Here is a 19,237-nt window from a genome sequence, read left to right as displayed (position 1 = left end):
GTGTGTGTGTGTGTGTGTGTGTGTGTGTGTGTGTGTGTGTGTGTGTGTGTGTTTAATATTCTTTGACAACGTTGTTAGACTGTGATGTCACAGTAGGAATGCATCTTGCAGCAGAACTGTTTATCAAGAAGATGATGAAACAGTTGTTTCTTTGGTTAAATGACTGTCATAGTCAGGGGTGAGGTACTTTGCTTTGTGATATCTCCAGAGCATGATTACAGAGCATGTCCCATATCCCCAGTTTAGCAATTAACAGAGTAGCTAATTATTAACTCAAAGCTCCTGAGTCTAATTGTGCAACCTGAAGCTCTCATTTGTTTGGCAAACAAGTTGACACTAGTGAGAGCAACTAGCTGGGGCTTGTCAGCCCTTTACGCAGGTTTTGCGTCAGTAATCACGACTGCAGGGGATTGGAGCAAATATGTGTCCAAAACAAACTGTCTGCTCCTGAACCCCAGTGGATGCCACCTCAGCAAATAACTTCTTTGAAGGCTATCACACAGAGTGAACACTACTCAAGCTTGTAGCAGTAAGAGCTTTAGTGAAATATTGAATGACTTTGAGAAATATCAAATAAGATTGAGCTGCATGTATGTACTGTACATGTGTGCAAATGCACACATGCAAGATCATACACGCACACACACACACACACACACACACACACACACACACACACACACACACACACACACACACACACACACACACACACACATGCCGGTCCATATGTCAATATGTCTCATGAAGAACCTGATACTCAGTCAGTGTGTGCTGTGTACACAACACACTATAAGATCAGAAGAGAGAGATCTTGTGTGATCTGTGTTTTGTTCTCATCAAGTGCGTGGTCTCCAAATCTGTTTTGGTTTGAAGAATCCTGTAATGTGTCCTGGCCTTTAGTCAACCCAGAGTTCAGGTTTTAACTCAGAGTTTATTGCAATGGATCTCCATGGGGAGGTTCAGTTCAGTTCTTTGATATTTTTTCAAAATATTTGTATTTTCAGGCAGTCCCAAAATATGAGTATGGTCGCCGACCATGCCACAGTTCCTCCATCATTTGTTGCTGGGATTGTTTTTGGAGACAAAAGGTGTTACTGTAACAGTGTCCTGAAGGAACTGATTTTGACCTTCCAGTCAAAAGCTTTCCCAAGAATATATACAATTATGATGATTTCATCACAACTGTATTCAGCTCTAGTTCCCATTGTTCCCATTGTCTTGATATGTAGTGTATTATCTGACATATCCAACCTTAGTTTTTTGTACATGTGAGATACTTGTTTTTTTGTTGAGGAACAATGTTCAAACTTCCTTTTGTATATTTTCCCAATCTGTATTTTTTGTAACATAATGTCTGATTTGTAAATACTTGAAGGCACGGCAAACTTGTCTCTAAGTTGTGAAAAAGATTTAAATACATGCCCATCAGGAGTTGATTTATTTTTTATCAGACCAGTCTCCGCCCATCTTTTAAGCCCTTTCAGACGGTGAACGGTGGTAAAAACTCTATTCCCTACTATAGGCATGGCCCGTGACAAAGCTACAGCTCCCTTTAGTGTGGAAGCTGTTTTAATATGTAAAACTTTAACATAGTCCAAGTATTCTAAAAGGTAAATCACAAGTGTAGTGCAAACATTAAAACATTCAGGATAATGTAAGTACAAACATGTGTCTGGATGTGTTTTAGATATCTTAACATAGGAAAGTTATATGATATTTCTTCAATTATAAAAGAAAGAAACAAAGAAATCAATAATTACTAAATGATAGCTATATAAGTTATTTTGTACATAAAATGGCTAGACCTCTTTCTCATGCATGCATGCATGCTGACGAACAAATGATAGACAGAGAGAGAGGGACAAGCAACAAAAACAGACCATGCTCTGCTCTGCAGCCTGCACGTCTGTGGATTTTTGCAGATAACGCCAAATACGCACATTTGCAGGAAGAGTCAACAGATCAATATTCTTACGTAATGAAATGGTGCTGGGGCCTTACAAATACCCAGTGGACAGCTCAGTTTGCAGTCACAGAGCTACCTGAAAGGCTTCTAGCAGCAAACAATATTTTTTCTGAATTAAAAAAGACAAGGAAACAGTGAGCTGAGCAGGTAATTCGAGATTAGTTTGAACTATAGAAAATAGAAAACCTGCAATCAGCTATTCATTTTAGATAGATCATTTCAGTACTTTCTTCTAGTGCAGCAGATCTAAATAATCTGCAAAATGCAAGCTGTTCGTCAGTGTTCGGTGTGTGCCGGTCGTGCAACTCGAGGATTTCTGCAAAACCACACAGACATTTCACTTCTGCGGACAAGTAAAAGTGTCCTCAGGGGAGGAGCAGCCTGCATCCGCATCAGAAGGTAGGTTATGAATTTTGGGCAATGCCATAGCATGAAATTGAGCACAGTCTAGATCTGTGCTGTCAGGTGCTGCTGATTGGAATAAATCTTAAATACCATTGGTTATCATTGTTATAACCTGCATATTCCCTTCCCTATTGTCTCTACAGCAGTTCTGAGAGTGTCCTATTCAGCAGCAGGAAGCCTGGAGTTCAGGATTCAGGGGAACGGACAAACACTGCACACATGGGCATCGCATCTTTAAGTGCTGCACGTGGACTCTGTGCTGTTCCTATTACACAGGTGGGTTAGTCTCTTATCAGAAACCAAATGTATCCTAATCAATGAATTGCAACAACTGTCTAAAAGTTGTATCCCTTTGGAAAACGCTTCTTCTTCTTTGTGTTTTGAGCATGTGCAAACTGAAGGAAGGAATTATAATACTGGATTTTATGCTGTGTTTGTAGCAAGTGGAAAATCTCTCCCATAACTCGCTGGTCAGAAGAGCAGCCTCAGTGGTGACAGACAGTTCAAGTACTTTCCTCTCCCAGACCTCCTCAGCTTTCATAGATGCCCTCTCTGAATATTCAAAGGTAGGATTTATTTAAACTTTTGTGAAACATTTGCATATCTTTTATTATTTGGTTTTTTTTCCCCCAGTATATTTTGGGGGGCTTTTTGCCTTGATTTGAAAGTACAGTTTGCATATGTGGCGCCTACATTTGCATACCATATGATAATGCCATGCTACATGGGCATAGACGAAGAGGTTTAGAAATCAAGACTGTGGGTTAGATCCATACTACTGTATATGAGTAAAACATGTCCCCCTTCTCCTTGCTAACAGGCTGTTCACACACGCATTGCTCTCCAAAAACGGTTTTTAGCCGCACTAGGAAAACTGAGCCTAGCGGAGGAGGACTTTCTCCGGGAGGCGATCAATGGCCAGCGTGCAGAGGTAAGTTCACTATTGTAGAAATGTTGATGACAAAAAATGAATCATTGCACTTTGCAAAAACAACTGCAAGATTATATTCATAATGCAGAGTTTGTCTCATCTCTTTAACCAAACAGGCCAGTGACAGACTGAATGAATGCAAACGTTTTGAGTCATCCTGGGTCAATGCTGTCAACTTGTGTAAACTGGCAGCTGAGGCAGCGTACGCTTCAGGTGAGTGACATTGTTATACTTTAATATAATACTCAATACTGCTCTATTTGTAGTTACAGAACAGTAAAAAGACAACAACCTTTCTGAGAGATTTGACAAAATGCATGATTGTACCCTTGTGTTCACAGGGGCTGAGCATGCGTCCATCACAGTGAGGACAAACATACAAGTGGCTAAGTCACATGTGGAGGAGGCACGGAAACTGTCAGCAGACGCAGAAAAGAAGCTTGCTGAGACTAAAGTGGAAGAGATTCAAAGGATGGCTGAATATGCCTCATCTTTCGAGGATAGTGAGGAGCATGAGGTGCATGAAGCTTATCTACGAGAGGACTGAGAAAAAAAGAGAGATACATGAAAACAAAGGGAGAAACTAAAATGATGTCACATTCACCGATCATTTCAACTTGAGCTATGTGTTACGCTGCTCCTACATTTTGACACTGTTAGATGTTTATATGTTTGTATTGTACAGTGAAATTTTGAAAAAGGAGAAAAACAAGTTGCTCAGAAGTAATTTTCTAACATTTCATGAAATATTATTTCAGACTACGTGTTAGATTAGTGAATGTGAGTTGATTTTGGAAAGCTTTTGGAAAACAATTGTCAAATCTTGAGTATTTATTGGGTGGCAGTGGGTTTATCGAACATTGAAGCAAAATGTTGTTTATTTTATGTGTTTTAACAATGACAAAGACTTTTTTTTTAAATAAAGAAAAAATTGTTTGCATAATCTATTTTTCATAGTTTTCAATGTTCACATATCACTTCAAAAATAAAGTGAATTTATTTAATGCAATATAAATGTTGATAGATGCTTGTTTGTTACTACATCATCATTTATCTGGTCAAAAATAATTTACATTTGAAAAAGCTGTTTGAAATGAAAGCATAGCAGTGTGGACGTAGCCTTGATGCAAACCTATATATGGTTGGACCATGTATGTATGATGTGCACCTCGGGCAATACCCCTTGTTACATGTCAAAAGTATGTAAATTCCAGCAACTACAAATTATACAATAAGCTTATTACAGCATGTTAGCAGAAAAATCCCTCAGAAATATTGGGTTTGTGTTCCCTGAAACCCTTGAGGGCTTTTAATTTGAAATATGGCATTAACCTGAAACCGGCAATTTATTCGATTCCCCTCTGGATTTCACAGAGGGAGGATGTAAAATTGTGGGTGACAAAAAGCTTCCTACAGCTGGACAAGAATAAACCTATGGTTATTGGTCCTAGAGTTAAAGCAGAAGTAAGCGATCCGGTCGTTTTGGCTAATGCTGCGTTCCAGGCAGGCTTTTGAAACCGTAAATTACAGCTTCAAGTCACAACTTACGACTTTGTAGCGTTCCAGGCAACCCACTCGACCCATGAACTCGTACCAGATCGAACTGGTGCGACTTCACAGGTCGGAAAAACAAGAGCTACGGGCTGCCTTGAACGCACCATAACAGTCCTCGTCCCTACATCACCACATTCACGGCGTCCCTTGGCTGCACACACAGCCCTGCATGCCGTTCTCTCTCCTCATTGGATAAAAACTGTAGGATACGAGAAAAGTTTTCTCCTCGGCTCAGAGCAGAGCAGAGTGACTGACAGACCCGTGTTTCGGTCCAAACACTCCATGTAAGTGATTGCTGTCGGAAGATATAACTATTTAAGACTTATATTAACACAAATATATCGCTTACTTCTGCTTTAACTCAATGAACACAATTCATAGGCTTCTATAGCTGCGTTTCCACTGCAGGAGTTCCTGGTAAAAGGAGGGGGTAGGAACTTCTACAGGAACCGTCCTCTCACTCGGCCCTCTCGGAGTTATTCTCTCTTTTTTCCGGCTGTTTTTCCGTTTTTAGTAACGTTGGGTTATAAAAATGCAGCTTATTTTGGGGTGTTCTTTTAGCGTCACATGATCCTGCTTTGAGTCTGACCAATCAGCACAGAGTAAATCTCAAGCCCCACCAGGACTTCTTCAGGGCCGATCCGAGTTCCTACCCCCAGGCAGGGACTCCGTTCGGCCCCTGTAAATGTTCCTGTAAGCGGCCCTGTGGGGGAGGTTCCTTCAGTGGAGACATGCACCAACGGGGCTGGCCCCGGAAGTTCCTGCAGTGGAAACGCGCCTTATCACTGAACGTTACCTCATGTGCATTAGTTTTGACTTTGGTTTATACAGTATTTGATGAACAATTCACCTCTGTCATCTGATCCAAAAGCCCAAACTTTTAAACTATTTATAAAGTTAATTGGGAACACACACATTTCAGTGTTTTTAATGAAATGGCTACCATCTCCAGATTGAAGACATAGCCTAATAATGTCTACCAACAAATCTTATGATCAGCAAAGATGGAAAATATATAATACAATCATATACTTCTCCTTACTGTCTAAAAGAGTAATAATGGAAAGAAAGAGTTGTATCTGGAGCACCCATTCATTTAGAAGTTAACCAGCACCGATTAAACTTCTTCTAAATAAATGTGTGCTCTGGCCATAGACTGTTAGGCTCCGGCTCTTTTCTTGGGTCAGTCAGAAAAAAAATAAAAGTAATGACCAGAAGAGGGGACATCGAAAGCAGAGGGAGGAGAAATCACATATCAAGGTCATTCTTCAACTATGGGCAAATTTGGTCTTGAAAATTTTAGAAAATCAAACATATACTATATTTTTCTTAAAGTATATATTTTTGGCCTTTTTGCCTTTATTTGATAGCACAGTGAGATAGACAGGAAAGGGGGAGGCAGAGAGAGGGGGAATGACATGCAGGAAATGTCTGCCCGACGCGGGATTCGAACCGGGGACGCCTGCGTTGAGGACTGTAGCCTCTACATGGGGTAGCCGCCTTAACCACTGCGCCACGCACCACCCCTCAAACATATGTTTTGAGAAATATTTTCAGATGTTTTACTTTTCAATTATGTATAGAAACACATTCTGATAGCTGTTGTGATAAAATTGTTTAGGTAGCCTAATATATGATTTTTTACATTTTAGTCTAACATTAAAGCAGAAGTAAGCAATCCGGTCGTTTTGGCTAATGCTGCGTTCCAGGCAGGCTTTTGAAACCGTAAATTACAGCTTCAAGTCATGACTTACGACTTTGTAGCGTTCCAGGCAACCCACTCATGTTTTTCCGACCTGTTTTACCTGTGAAAGTCACTATAACTGCCACTCGTAACTTCCGACCCGTGAACTCGTACTAGATCGAACTGGTACGACTTCACAGGTCGGAAAAACACGAGTTACGGGTTGCCTTGAACGCACCATAACTTCTTGTCAGCCGATGGAGTTAGCAGCCCCCGCCCTCGTCACACATCCCTTGGCTGCACACACAGCCCTTCATGCCGTTCTCTCTCCTCATTGGATAAAACTTGTAGGATACGGCTCAGAGCAGAGCAGAGTGACTGAGTGACCAGTGTTTCGGTCCAAACACTCCATGTAAGTGATTGCTGTCGGAAGATATAACTATTTAAGACTTATATTAACACAGAAATATCGCTTACTTCTGCTTTAAGTGGAAAGCATAATTTCCATCACACCACAAAAAAGTTGTTTTTCCTAACAATATTTAAATTTCAGCTGCATAATTTCCAAAACTGCAAAATATTATTAGTTTGACTGTTAATTTTTATGAATTATATGTGAAAATGTGTGTTGTGATGGAAATGGACTTCACGTGTTGGAAATGACCTTTGACATACAAATTGCTGAACAATTATCATCACCTCCAAAAAAAAGTGATGGAAATTACTGTTGTGGAAATGACATTCTGTCACATTTAAAAAAAAAAAAGGGACAAAGGGAATATAGTAAAAACAATACATATAAACCTATGATTTATATAGTAAAATGAATGAGTCATCTATAATTTAATTTTTCAAAGTTCCTCTTGATGATGTTATATCTGCCAGGGACACAAATTCTACGATAGTTGAAGAATCACCCATCAGTGTAATTGGTCAAATAATATGTCTTTTAAACAAGTCAATCGAGTAATAGTTTTTCAGTGCTTGAAAGAAATTTTCATCCCTGAGGCCATAAACGAGAGGACTCAGACACTTTGGCACAAGATTAAACATTATATAGTTAAAGTACCTGACCTGTACAAATAACCTAAAATTGACCTGAAGCACGGACGTTTCTATGAATGGGCACAACAGCTGTATTAGACAGAGCAGCAGCTGGAAACCATGAAGAACCACTGTTCTGAGCCCTTTCTTTGATGACGTTTTATCCTCTCCTGATGCAGCTTTAGCCACTTTCATTATTTTGATATAAGAGAAAACAATGACAATGCACATGACCAAGAAGTAGAACTGCTGGACAGCTGAACTAACAAAATCCTGCCATGAATGAAAACTAAACATTTGTAATGAACATATCTGATATTGTTTATAGAAATTTAGAGATGCTGAGGCGAAGAAGGTCGAGAGAATAACAATGCATGGCACAGAGCTGATGCCGTGAATAATGAGGACACAGTGCACCGTGTTGCGTGTGGAGCACAGCTCTCCATGGCGCAGGGGCATGCAAATCGCCACATAGCGCTCCAGAGTCATTGCTGTCAGAGTAACTGGTGTGAGGGTGAAATACAGAAATACCACAATACAGATAATGACACATAACCAAACTTGCATTGTAAACTGAAAATAGCTCAAGATGAGCAGGATATCAGAGAAGAATAACAATAAACTATCAGACATTAATGTTACAGCAAATAAGATGTAACGTGTGGTTGTGTAGAAGGACTCTTTTTTTAAAAAGGTGATGATGAGCAGCAAGTTGATGCAAAGAAAAATCATGACTAGGATCTGGACAATTATAACCTGGTCATTGATCTGTCGCTGCAGAGGCTTGGCACCAACCAGTGAATTGTTATTTTCCATGTATTTTCAGTCCAATGCAAATATTCTCTTAATACAACAGTTCACCAAACTCTCCATGTTATTCCAAACATGACTCTCTCCAACTACGCTCTGTGCAGCCTTCTGAGAGAAAAAAAAAAACACCAAGTGAAACTCACTGTTCACCACACTGTCGTCACTGCTGCTGCCCTTATCAGCTGTAGTTGGTGCTACAGAGACTATGAAGTGACGTCAAGGGGTCATTCTAATGGTTTCCCCCAAAGACTGTGTTATTATGAAACAGTACAAAGTGTAGGCCTACCATTTTGTAAAAATGCAAATTCTATGGGAAACAAATATTAATTTAGATAAAAGATACAATGATTACAATGATATTAGAACGATTGCCATAAGATTGAACTAAAATTAGAATAAGTTTAATCAAATGAAGTCTAATTGAAGACATAAGTTTGGCACTCTATATTGAATATAATATTCTCCAAATTGAATGAAACTTTGAATACATTGAATGAAACTTTAAAATGAAACTTTAATTTAATTTGTGAAATTACTAAAGGGGAGATTTCAACGTATGTTTTATGTGTCTAGATAGTGAGAGAAAGGGCACACAAACGGGAGCCTTGAGGGCTATGCTGCCGTCACTATGCAGGAGCCAGCTATGGCCCCGACGCTCCAGTGCTTCACCCGGACTGTATTTACTTTTCAGTAGTGTTGTAGTCAAGACCACCTAACCCGAGACCAAGACAAGGCCGAGACCAGAGTATACCAAGACCAAGACAAGACGAAGACCGTGGAGGGGCGAGACCAAGTCCAAGACCGAGACCAAACAGAAGAATTATAGTCTATTTGTCATATTGAAAAATAAATGTATTTCAAACATTTGGTAAAGCCACCCAGCCTGCAGAAGTACTTAACCCTTTTTACATGGTGCTTTCAAAAGCAGCAATGATGCTGTTACAACCAATGTATGAAGAACAACACTTGAAAGGTGATTCTCTGATGAAAAAACAAACAAAAAAAATACTGTAGCCTACATGATTTTTTTGTTGTCATTTTCCCCAAAATGATTCAAGTCTCTCTCTCTCTCTCTGAAGCACAGCTGAACTAAGGCCCTGTTTACACGACAACGCTCGCGGATAAAAACGGCAAAGTATTTAATCGGATGTGCCTTTAGTTTAGACTGCGATGGCGTTTTTGGGGCTTGAAAACGCAAAAAAGTGAAACCACCCTCCGGAGTGGAAATCTTAAGATCGCTCCGCCGTTGCGTCCTCGTGTAAAGGGTAAAAACGCAAAAAGTCTGCTCTGATTGCGACGCAACGCCACTTTTGCGTTTTCTGTTCGGATCGTTTCCGTATAAATGAAGCCTAAGACTGTGGCTCAAACCCATAGCTGCTCAGGTATGATGTGACAGTTAGCATCCATTATTAACGTTGTTTAGTGACGGCCCCTCCTCTCAGGCTCAACTGTGCAGCCTCCTGCCCAGCAGTTGTCAGAACTGCAAGCAATAGGAAATACAGCACGAGTGAAGCGCTGGAGCGGCGGGCCGATACCCAGCTGTCACCGCTAGTGGAAGTTTAGCAGGTGCTAGCTGGTGGGTTCTGCAGACAGTCACCACCACACGTGAGTAGACGCCCATAAGTGATGATCAGTGACTGTGGATGATTGACAGGTCCCGCCCTCGCCATTTACCGACTGTTTGGGCTAACTACATTCAGCCCACAGGCCGATCGGTTCTGACCAATCAGCAGCGGGCTGACACAGGGTCAATGATTGACAGATGTCATGACACGCCCCCTTGATTCACTTGTCATTTGAGATTTCATTTAGCCCAACAGCGCTGTTTTCAGACCAATGACAGGAACTGGAGGGAAAGTTTTGTTGTTGTGGGAGGAAGACAGAAAACAGCGGCGCTAAGCGCTAGCATCACAGGTAGCATTAGCCTACTTTACTGCTCTAAACTGTCTTTGCTAACATGAACGAAGTGGTTTCTAAACTAAATATAAGGAAGGTGCCTTTTTGTGCCAAATTCGTACTTCACAGGAGAGAAACTGTGTTCAAAGTTTAAAAAAAAGCCAAATAGTCTTTGAATTTAAATATACTTTGTGTTTATTCTACACTAATTTGATGATTATACATAAATAAATACTTATTATTAGCTAAGGTCGTAAGTGGACAAATGCAGTTTATTGGTCGATAAATGAATCGCGATTAATTCGGGTTTTTTTTTATCGATTGACAGCCCTAATATATATAAAGCAAAGTAAATAAAAAAAACAAGTTGTACTATGTCATGACCTCTGGCTGAGCCTCCTCATGCATGCAGCACACACAGCAGACAACAAAGAACAACAGATTGACACAGAGAGGGTTGGTCCAACTACCAAAACAGAACATGCTCTGCTCTGCAGCCTGCACGTAATTTCTATCTCTATTGGTCTTTGCAGATAACACCAAATACGCACATTTGCAGGCGGGGTCAACAGATCAATAGTTTTACGCAATGAAGTGGTGCTGGGGCCTTACAAATACCCACTGGACAGCACAGTATGCAGTCATCGAGCAGATTGAAGGACTTGTAGCAGCAAACAAGTTTATTTCTGATTTAACAAAGAGGGTCAATTAGTTTTAACTACAGAACATAGAAAACCTGCAATCAGCAACTCATTCTACTTTCTTCTTGTGCAGCAGATCTAAATAATCTGCAAAATGCAAGCTGTTCGTCAGTGTTCGGTGTGTGCTGGTCGTGCAGCTCGAGGATTTTTGCAAAACCATACAGACAATTCACTGCTGCGGACCAGCAAGAGTGTCCTCAGGGGAGGCGCAGCCTGCATCCGCATCAGAAGGTAGGTTATGAATTTTAGACGTCATAGCATGGAGTTGGAGCACAGTCTAAATCTCTGCTGTCAATTGGAATTAAAGTTTCAGCAGCTTAGATAATGATGTTTTTTCTCTTTGTGTTAAACTTTTGAAGCATCACAAAATTTAAAACTGAAATATTATGATAACAACCTGCATATTTCCTTTAATATTGTCTCTACAGCAGTTCTGAGAGTGTCCTAGTCAGCAGTAGGAAGCCTGGAGTTCAGGATTCAGGGAAATGGACAAACATTGCACACATGAGCATTGCGTCTTCAAGTGCTGCACATGGTCTCTGTGCTGTTCCTATTACAAAGGTGAGTTAGTCTCTTCTTGGAAATAAAATGTACATCCACCAATGAACTGCATCTGCAAGAAACTTGTGTCCCTTTGGAAAATGCTTCTTCTTCTTCTGTGTATTTTGTACATGCATTAACTGAGTGACGGAATGAAAATACTGAATTATGTAAATTTTATGCTTGTATTTGTAGCAAGTGGAAAATCTCTCCCATAACTCCCTGGTCAGAGACGCAGCCTCAGTGGTGACAGACAGTTCAAGTACTTTCCTCTCCCAGACCTCCTCAGCTCTAATAGATGCCCTCTCTGAATATTCAAAGGTAGGATTTAAAATTTTGTTAAACATCTATTTGCATATTTTATGATAACACAATACTACATAGGCATAGACCTGGTGAATTCTTGCATTTACTGTAATAAGAAGTTTAGAAATCTAGACTCTGGGTCAGAGTCATATGTGTAAAAATGTCCTCCTTCTCCTTGCTAACAGGCTGTGCACACACGCATTGCTCTCCAAAAACGGTTTTTAGCCGCACTAGGGAAACTGAGCCTAGCAGAGGAGGACTTTCTCCGGGAGGCGATCAATGGCCAGCGTGCAGAGGTAAGTTCACTATATCTCAATGGTAGAAATGTTGGTGACAATAAAGAGCAGTCATGAATCATTGCACTTTGCAAAAACAACTGCAAGATTATATTCATAATGCAGAGTTTGTCTCATCTCTTTAACCAAACAGGCCAGTGACAGACTGAATGAATGCAAACGTTTTGAGTCATCCTGGGTCAATGCTGTCAACTTGTGTAAACTGGCAGCTGAGGCAGCGTACGCTTCAGGTGAGTGACATTGTTATACTCAATACTGCTCTATTTGTAGTTACAGAACAGTAAAAAGACAACAACCTTTCTGAGAGATTTGACAAAATGCATGATTGTACCCTTGTGTTCACAGGGGCTGAGCATGCGTCCATCACAGTGAGGACAAACATACAAGTGGCTAAGTCACATGTGGAGGAGGCACGGAAACTGTCAGCAGACGCAGAAAAGAAGCTTGCTGAGACTAAAGTGGAAGAGATTCAAAGGATGGCTGAATATGCCTCATCTTTCGAGGATAGTGAGCATGAGGTGCATGAAGCTTATCTACGAGAGGACTGAGAAAAAAAGAGAGATACATGAAAACAAAAGGAGAAACTAAAATAATGTCACAGTGCTGTTGAATTCACATTGATCGTTTCAACTGACCAAGCTGTGAGCTATGTGTTATAATGCTCTTACATTTAGACACGGTTAGATGTTTTTAATCAGAAAAATTAAGTGAAATTATGAAAAGGGAAATAAATTGCTAAGAAGTAATTCTTAAACATTTCATGAATAATATCTTATATATATATATATAATAATATATAATATTATTTAAGACTACATGTTAGATTAGTGAATGTGAGTTAGTTTTGGAAAGCTGGAATTTCGGGATCTGGATTGTTTTGAAGTGATTTTTGAAGAGCTACACATTTGGTTGGATCAAAGGGCAAGAGTGTTGGGTTTTGTACTAATGTACTTCTAAATAACATAATTGCTCCAGAAGGTCCAGGTTTTCCATTACTGTATGATGGGAACTCTTTTTAACAATGGCCCTCATTGCCTGTCTTGCCTATATTTCATTTTTTATGGAACGCTTGGAAGCAGTTGCGTGGGGTTTTCCCGGTGACGATGCACAGACGAACACCACATTTCGTGCAGTAGATTGTTGTCTGTCCTTCTGGGCAAAGCCTGCACCTTCCCTTGTCTGTGAAAGCTGGGAAGTGATCCACTTGATCATGGCGGACATCAACCATGGGTCTTGGGGTTGTTGGCCTTTGTATGCATCTGGTGAGGCTCTGCACATTCTCCTCCCCTCCCTTGGAAGGCCTTCCCTTCTTTTTCCCACCGTGGATAAGGGCATCTTCAACCTCCAGCCTGAATTCCTTGAGCTTTTTGTGCTTTTGCACACCAATGCTTTTGGCATCACGACGATACAGCAGCCATCCATTGTTGATGGCTATATCAGCCATTTGCCAAAAGAGGCACAGGTACCACCGGTGGGACTTTGCAGGGGTGCGGTACAAGGCCGCCATCATGTCAGCAAGGTCAACTCCTCCCATGTGGACATTGTATTGTGACACAATGTTTGGACAGGGAACAGCAACTCTTCTTCTCTCCTCTCTGGAGAAATGCCTGACTTCCTTGAGAGGGCTGATTGCAGCACAGGAGCTAGCTAATATAAAGTGACAACTTTGTTGTCAGACCATTTTACAACAGCCACTTTTGCCTCATTATCCACCCTGTAGTCATAGCTGCCCCTTCCTTGCCTCAGCAGAGCACGGTCATCCTCAAGTGTGCATCCTTTAAGCCTGTTCTTGCGGGTGGTTCCCAGACTTTGCAAACCAAGGGACTCCTTCAGATGCACAATGAGTGGGAGGGAAGTGAAAAAATTGTCAAAGTAGACAACACACTCTGATGGGTTCTTGATGGTCTTGCAGAGTTGAATGACAACATTGGCTCCAACTCCAAGTTCTTTGGCTGGACCCTGGCCTGTGCCAAATGTGCTCTTTCCAGTGTATCAGGAAGTCATACACTATCCCAGAAACGCCGGCTCAAATGAAAATCTTGAAGCCCCAATGGTGAGGTTTGCTTGGAGATACTGTTGGAGAGACCCAGCCTTTGTTCCCTTGTAAGGGACCATCATTTCATCTACTAAAAACTTGTTCTCACTTTCAATTTCCAGACACTTCTTTCTTATGTGCTCCAGCACTGGTGTCACTTTGCAGAGCAGATCTTGGGTTGGGTCTGATGACTGATTGTCCTGAAAGTGGATGAATCGTGAGAGGCATTTAAACCTTTTTACTGACATCGCATTGGCTATTTTATATCTTTTCCAGTGCTCTACCCCCAAGGAAGCAGGTTCTCCACCACTGGCGGCCATTTTGTTTTCTGATCAGGCTGACGAAATGATCAAAGATAGCCTGAACCAAATCATGTGATCTACATGCTAAAACCAGACAAGACTTTTGATACATGCTAACTTGATTAGTGAAAACCTTCCAGCACAATCCCTACAGGATGTTAAAGAGTGTGTATCTCCTGGTGCACGTTGCCTGTTTAAGGGTTAAACATCTTCCACTTCCCCATGGGCTGTCCTCCTGACAGCTTTGCTGTGGTTCATCTTGTGTTTGTCTATACATGTTATATGTTTGGAACCTGTACCAATAAGCTGTACTGGAAGCAAATTCCACCAGCCTGGCTGTGTGGTCATTAAAAGAATCAATCAATCAATCAATCTTATCCAGCTATGCTATACAGTACTTACCTTCCCTGCCACTGCTAGGCTATTTATCAACCAGATTTCAGTCAAATTAAATAAATATAATTTTTAATACTGCTATAATAATGCTATATCAGCCCCCTGAAATACTTGGTGAAGAACAAACTGAAAGAGCTCCCTGACTCCTCTGAAGCCTCTCCTTCCTCTGTGGTTGTCTGAGTCCAGGCTGTTTAACCTCAGTGATTCCTCCGTGACTAACGCAGACAGTTCAATGGGAGATGTGCGGTTAACCCTGTATAAATTATCCCTCACATTTTCCTGTCATTTGTGTTTTTTTCCCCGTTCTTTTCGACACTTCCACAATGGTTTTTTTTGTTTTTTTGTTTGCCACCGCACTTGTCTGGGTATCGTAGTGCATCAGCCACATCTCTGAAAGCGGCTTCGCAGGCGTATCCTGGCAACACTTCAGCGACCCAGCAACATAAGCTCATTCCAGACAGACAGTTAGCAGCAGCAGTCACAACTGCACTTTTTTTTTTTTTAATGGAAATGTGTACATTGCAGTGCATCCGTGTGAGGCATTCAGGGGAATAATGTAATCTATAGCACCTAAAATACAGGACGCATATACCACAGCTACTATTCTAACGATTTTGACGATGGACGAGTGGATTGAGGAGTGCCTGTCGCCAAAGAAAAAGCCCTGCAAAAGACAACATGCGGAGCTGACGTCAGGAGACCTTGATCAACCCGAAAAGTAGAGGAGTGAAGCCAATACTGTAAAACAGACGAAGTGGGCAGTGAAGTGTTTCACAGACTGGTGTCAGGCTAAAGATGTGGCGGTGAGCTTTCAAACTGTGTCCAAAAAGCAATTCAATTAAATCTTACGAGAATTTTATGGCACTGTCAGAAACGGCCAGGGTGAACTGTATGGACTGAGCAGCTACATCTGTCTCCGCGATGGATTCAACCGTTATATTACCGACCCCCCACTCAGCCTCTCGTGGTGACTCCGTCTTCCCAGCTCACCACAACGGCATAACTACATAACACCGGAGGCTCCCGGTGTTGGTGATGGTCAAGTTTCGGCCCACGGCTCCAGCACTTCACTTGGACTTTTTCCTTTCCTTTGCGGTCCTGACAACCGCTGCTGGCAGGGGCAGGAGGCTACACAGTTGAGCCCAAGTGGAGGGGCCGAGTTTCAATGTTTTGTTTACAAACTGCAACGAACAAAACTCCAGACCCTATCTTTAAGTATTTTGGGGTCTTGTTCACGAGTGAGAGAAGGATGTAAAGTGAGATTGACAGGCGGACCGGTGCAGCGGCCACAGTAATGCAGTCGTCGTATCGGTCCGTCGTGGTAAAGAAGGAACTGGGCCGAAAGGTCAATCCCCGTTCTTACCCTCACCTAAAGTCATGAACTCTGGGTCATGACTGAAAGAACAAGATACAAGCGGCCAAAATGAGTTTCCTCCACAGGGTGGCGGCGCACTCCCTTAGAGATACGGTGAGGAGCTCCGTCACCCGGGAGCTCCTCCGCATCGAAAGCAGCCAGCTGAGGTGGCTTGGGCATCTGTAACGCCTCCCTCAGGAGGTATACCAGGCATGTGCCATCAGGAGGAGACCCCGAGGAAGACCCAGGACACGCTGGAGTGACTGTGTCACTGGACTGGCCTGGGAATGCCTTGGGATCCTCCCGGAAGAGCTAGAGGAAGCGTCAGGGGAAAGGGAAGTCTGGGTGTATCTGCTCAAACTGCTGCCCCCGCGACCCGGATGAAGTGGAAGAAGATGGATGGATGGATGGATGGACGGACGTTAATATTCATGCTCACAGTTAAAAGCAACTGAATGAAAGCAGAATTGACATATTAAGACATAAAGATTGCTAAGGCAAAGAAAAACACATTGACACACAAAGTTATCCTAGAATGATATCATAGAATAGTATAGATCCAGGAATTTTTTTCTTGATAAAATGTGTTTTACTCTCCGTAAAATACCAGTGTTCTTCGCAACTTTATTGATACATAGGAAATGTGTTCATTCCAATTAAACTTGTCATCTATAATAGAGAAAGTGAGAAACACACTCAAGTTTATTATTAGCTATTAGTTTTAGATTTATTTATTTGCACCATAAAAATAAAAAAAACAAGAATAATTGCGATAAGTGCGGGAGAGGTTGAAAACCCTATATGGGCTCATACAAAATTCCTCCCCGAAAAATACACAAAGATTCAAAAACAATTCAACAACAACAAAAAAGAAAGCATTGCAAGTGCCTTATTGTAACAAAATTAATTGAAATACAATTATGAGTAGGTGTAAAATGGTTATGTATGAGTGACAAATCAATAAATACCCTAATTGTGAATTTTTTTTTTATCTAACCCTGGGGACACACCGCCATGAAAATTGTGTAGACACAGTGGTTGTAGGATAGCAGGGTGGTGGAGTAACTTCATGTTAATCATGACCAGCAAATGTTAAATTGAAACTTGTTGGTAATGTTTTATTATAATGTTTCTCAGCACATGATGAAGTTTGTGTTCCCTAGAGATACAGCAAAGATTTACTTTAGGTTTAATGGTTTGATATTCATGTGCAAATTATTAAATGAAAATGCAAAATAATTTATCACTAAAATAACCAACTCCCTTAGGTACATCATTTGTTATCATTATTTTATCCCATTTGATAAGTTTGTCCACAAAATTTTGACAAGGGGGGCATATCTTTCCCATGGAGTTTTTCCTCAGTCGATGTGAGGGTCTAAGGGCAGAGGATGTTATGATGCCGTGTAAAGCCCTTTGAGACAAACTGTTTGTAAAAACGAGCAATTCAAATAAAATTGCCTTGCCTTGCCCAGATAGCAAGCAAATGTGCCAAGGACCACAAACAACACAAATATTTAGCTACTGTTCAAAGCACATTATACCACAAGCATACATGAAAATGTACACATTTGTCATTGCACTTATGTTAAAGTTAACTAAAAACATGCTTAAGTATTTCTCCTAAAAAAAGCATAGAGAACACCATTTTTCAGTGCATGAAAATATGTTTCATCCCTGAGGCCATAAATGAGAGGACTCAGACATCTTGGAACAAGGTTAAACATAATGTAATTAAAAAACCTGACATTAATAAATAACCTGAAATTAATCTGGAGTACAACAGTTTCTATGAATGGCCCCCACAGCTGCATAAGGCAGAGCAGCAGTTGAAAACCATGAAGCACCACTGTTCTGAGCCCTTTCTTTGATGACTTTTTATTCTCTCCTGATGCAGCTTTGGCCACTTTCATTATTTTAAAGTAGGAGTAAAAGATGATGACGGACATCATCAAGAAGTAAAACTGATGCACAGCTGACCTAATATGATCCTGCCATCTGTACAAAATAAACATCTCTACAGAACATATTCTGTACTGCTTATAAAAGTTAAGAGAAGCTGATGCAAAGAAGGGGAAGAGAGCAATGATGCAGGGCACTGAACTGAAGCCATGGATGATGAGGATACAGTGCACCGTGTTGCGTGTGGTGCACAGCTCTCCATGGCGCAGGGGCATGCAAATGGCCACATAGCGCTCCAAGGTCATTGCTGTCAGAGTAACTGGTGTGACTGTAACATACACTAAAACTACTGCAGAGATAATGATACACAACCACACTTCCAGGGTAAAGTTAAAATAGGCCAAGATGAACAGAAAATCAGACAAGCACAATAGCAAGCTATCAGACAGTAGGGTAACAGCAAATAAGATGTACCGAGCAGTTGTATAGAAGCAGTCCTTTGTGAAATAGGTTATGATCAGCAACAGGTTGATGCATAGAAAAATCATCACTAAGATCTGTACGATGATGACCCGGTCATTGATCTGCCGCAGCAGGAACTCACCACCATCCAGTGAGTTGTTATCTGCCATCACTTTTCTTACACAATATTCTAATGTTTTGCTAAGTGTTAAGTTGTCAATATTAAATGAGAAACTAGATTTAAAACAAATGCACAACAAAAAGGTCACACCTCTCTGTCAGGATTTACCAGAGCTGCCCTACAGTGTCATAGTATTGTATTGTGTTGCATTTTCAAAGGCAAAATATTAAGGTTTTTCACTGAGAGCTGTGCATGCAGACTTTATACTACTTTCTGCTAGTATCCCTCAGGAGCTGTAGAGGCATCAGGAGTGAAACAGATGTAAGCACCCCACCCAACATTAGAACATTAGAACCAACGTGTAACACAACAATCATGACCCTATATTATGACTAAGGGCTGAGAAATTTTTCCTTTAGCTTTTCAAATATTGAAATGAAGCACCATTTGAGCATTGCAACAACAGATGTTGCCAACAAGAAAACAAACATTTAAAGACATGAACATTTACAAAGCATGTTATTATCAA

General features: G+C 41.0%; 4 protein-coding genes across 4 annotated transcripts; 2 read left to right on the top strand and 2 right to left on the bottom strand.

The window, feature by feature from the left end:
• Positions 1 to 2,026: 2,026 nt before the first annotated feature.
• Positions 2,027 to 4,248, top strand: LOC310995438 (diablo IAP-binding mitochondrial protein-like). The gene is made up of 6 exons (XM_083984503.1): positions 2,027 to 2,368; positions 2,518 to 2,650; positions 2,815 to 2,940; positions 3,195 to 3,305; positions 3,422 to 3,518; positions 3,647 to 4,248. The coding sequence occupies exons 1-6, from the start codon at positions 2,232 to 2,234 to the stop codon at positions 3,850 to 3,852; spliced, it is 810 nt and encodes a 269-aa protein (XP_083840629.1). The 5' UTR covers positions 2,027 to 2,231; the 3' UTR covers positions 3,853 to 4,248.
• Positions 4,249 to 7,476: 3,228 nt separating this feature from the next.
• LOC310996324 (odorant receptor 131-2-like) lies at positions 7,477 to 8,403 on the bottom strand (the record flags this gene model as incomplete). The annotated part of the gene is made up of 1 exon (XM_083985701.1): positions 7,477 to 8,403. One exon carries the CDS (start codon positions 8,401 to 8,403, stop codon positions 7,477 to 7,479), a length of 927 nt encoding a protein of 308 aa, XP_083841827.1.
• A 2,519-nt stretch (positions 8,404 to 10,922) lies between these two features.
• LOC310995793 (diablo IAP-binding mitochondrial protein-like) lies at positions 10,923 to 12,890 on the top strand. The gene is made up of 6 exons (XM_083984926.1): positions 10,923 to 11,225; positions 11,423 to 11,555; positions 11,730 to 11,855; positions 12,026 to 12,136; positions 12,270 to 12,366; positions 12,482 to 12,890. Exons 1-6 carry the CDS (start codon positions 11,089 to 11,091, stop codon positions 12,682 to 12,684), a joined length of 807 nt encoding a protein of 268 aa, XP_083841052.1. The 5' UTR covers positions 10,923 to 11,088; the 3' UTR covers positions 12,685 to 12,890.
• A 3,354-nt stretch (positions 12,891 to 16,244) lies between these two features.
• On the bottom strand, positions 16,245 to 18,757 carry LOC310996323 (odorant receptor 131-2-like; the record flags this gene model as incomplete). The annotated part of the gene is made up of 2 exons (XM_083985700.1): positions 16,245 to 16,535; positions 17,867 to 18,757. 2 exons carry the CDS (start codon positions 18,755 to 18,757, stop codon positions 16,245 to 16,247), a joined length of 1,182 nt encoding a protein of 393 aa, XP_083841826.1.
• Between the last annotated feature and the right edge of the window lie 480 nt (positions 18,758 to 19,237).

Source organism: Trachurus trachurus, assembly GCF_905171665.1.
Source record: "Trachurus trachurus genome assembly, chromosome: 13".
NCBI classification, from domain to species: Eukaryota; Metazoa; Chordata; class Actinopteri; order Carangiformes; family Carangidae; genus Trachurus; species Trachurus trachurus.
This window is presented reverse-complemented; position numbering and strand designations above follow the sequence as displayed.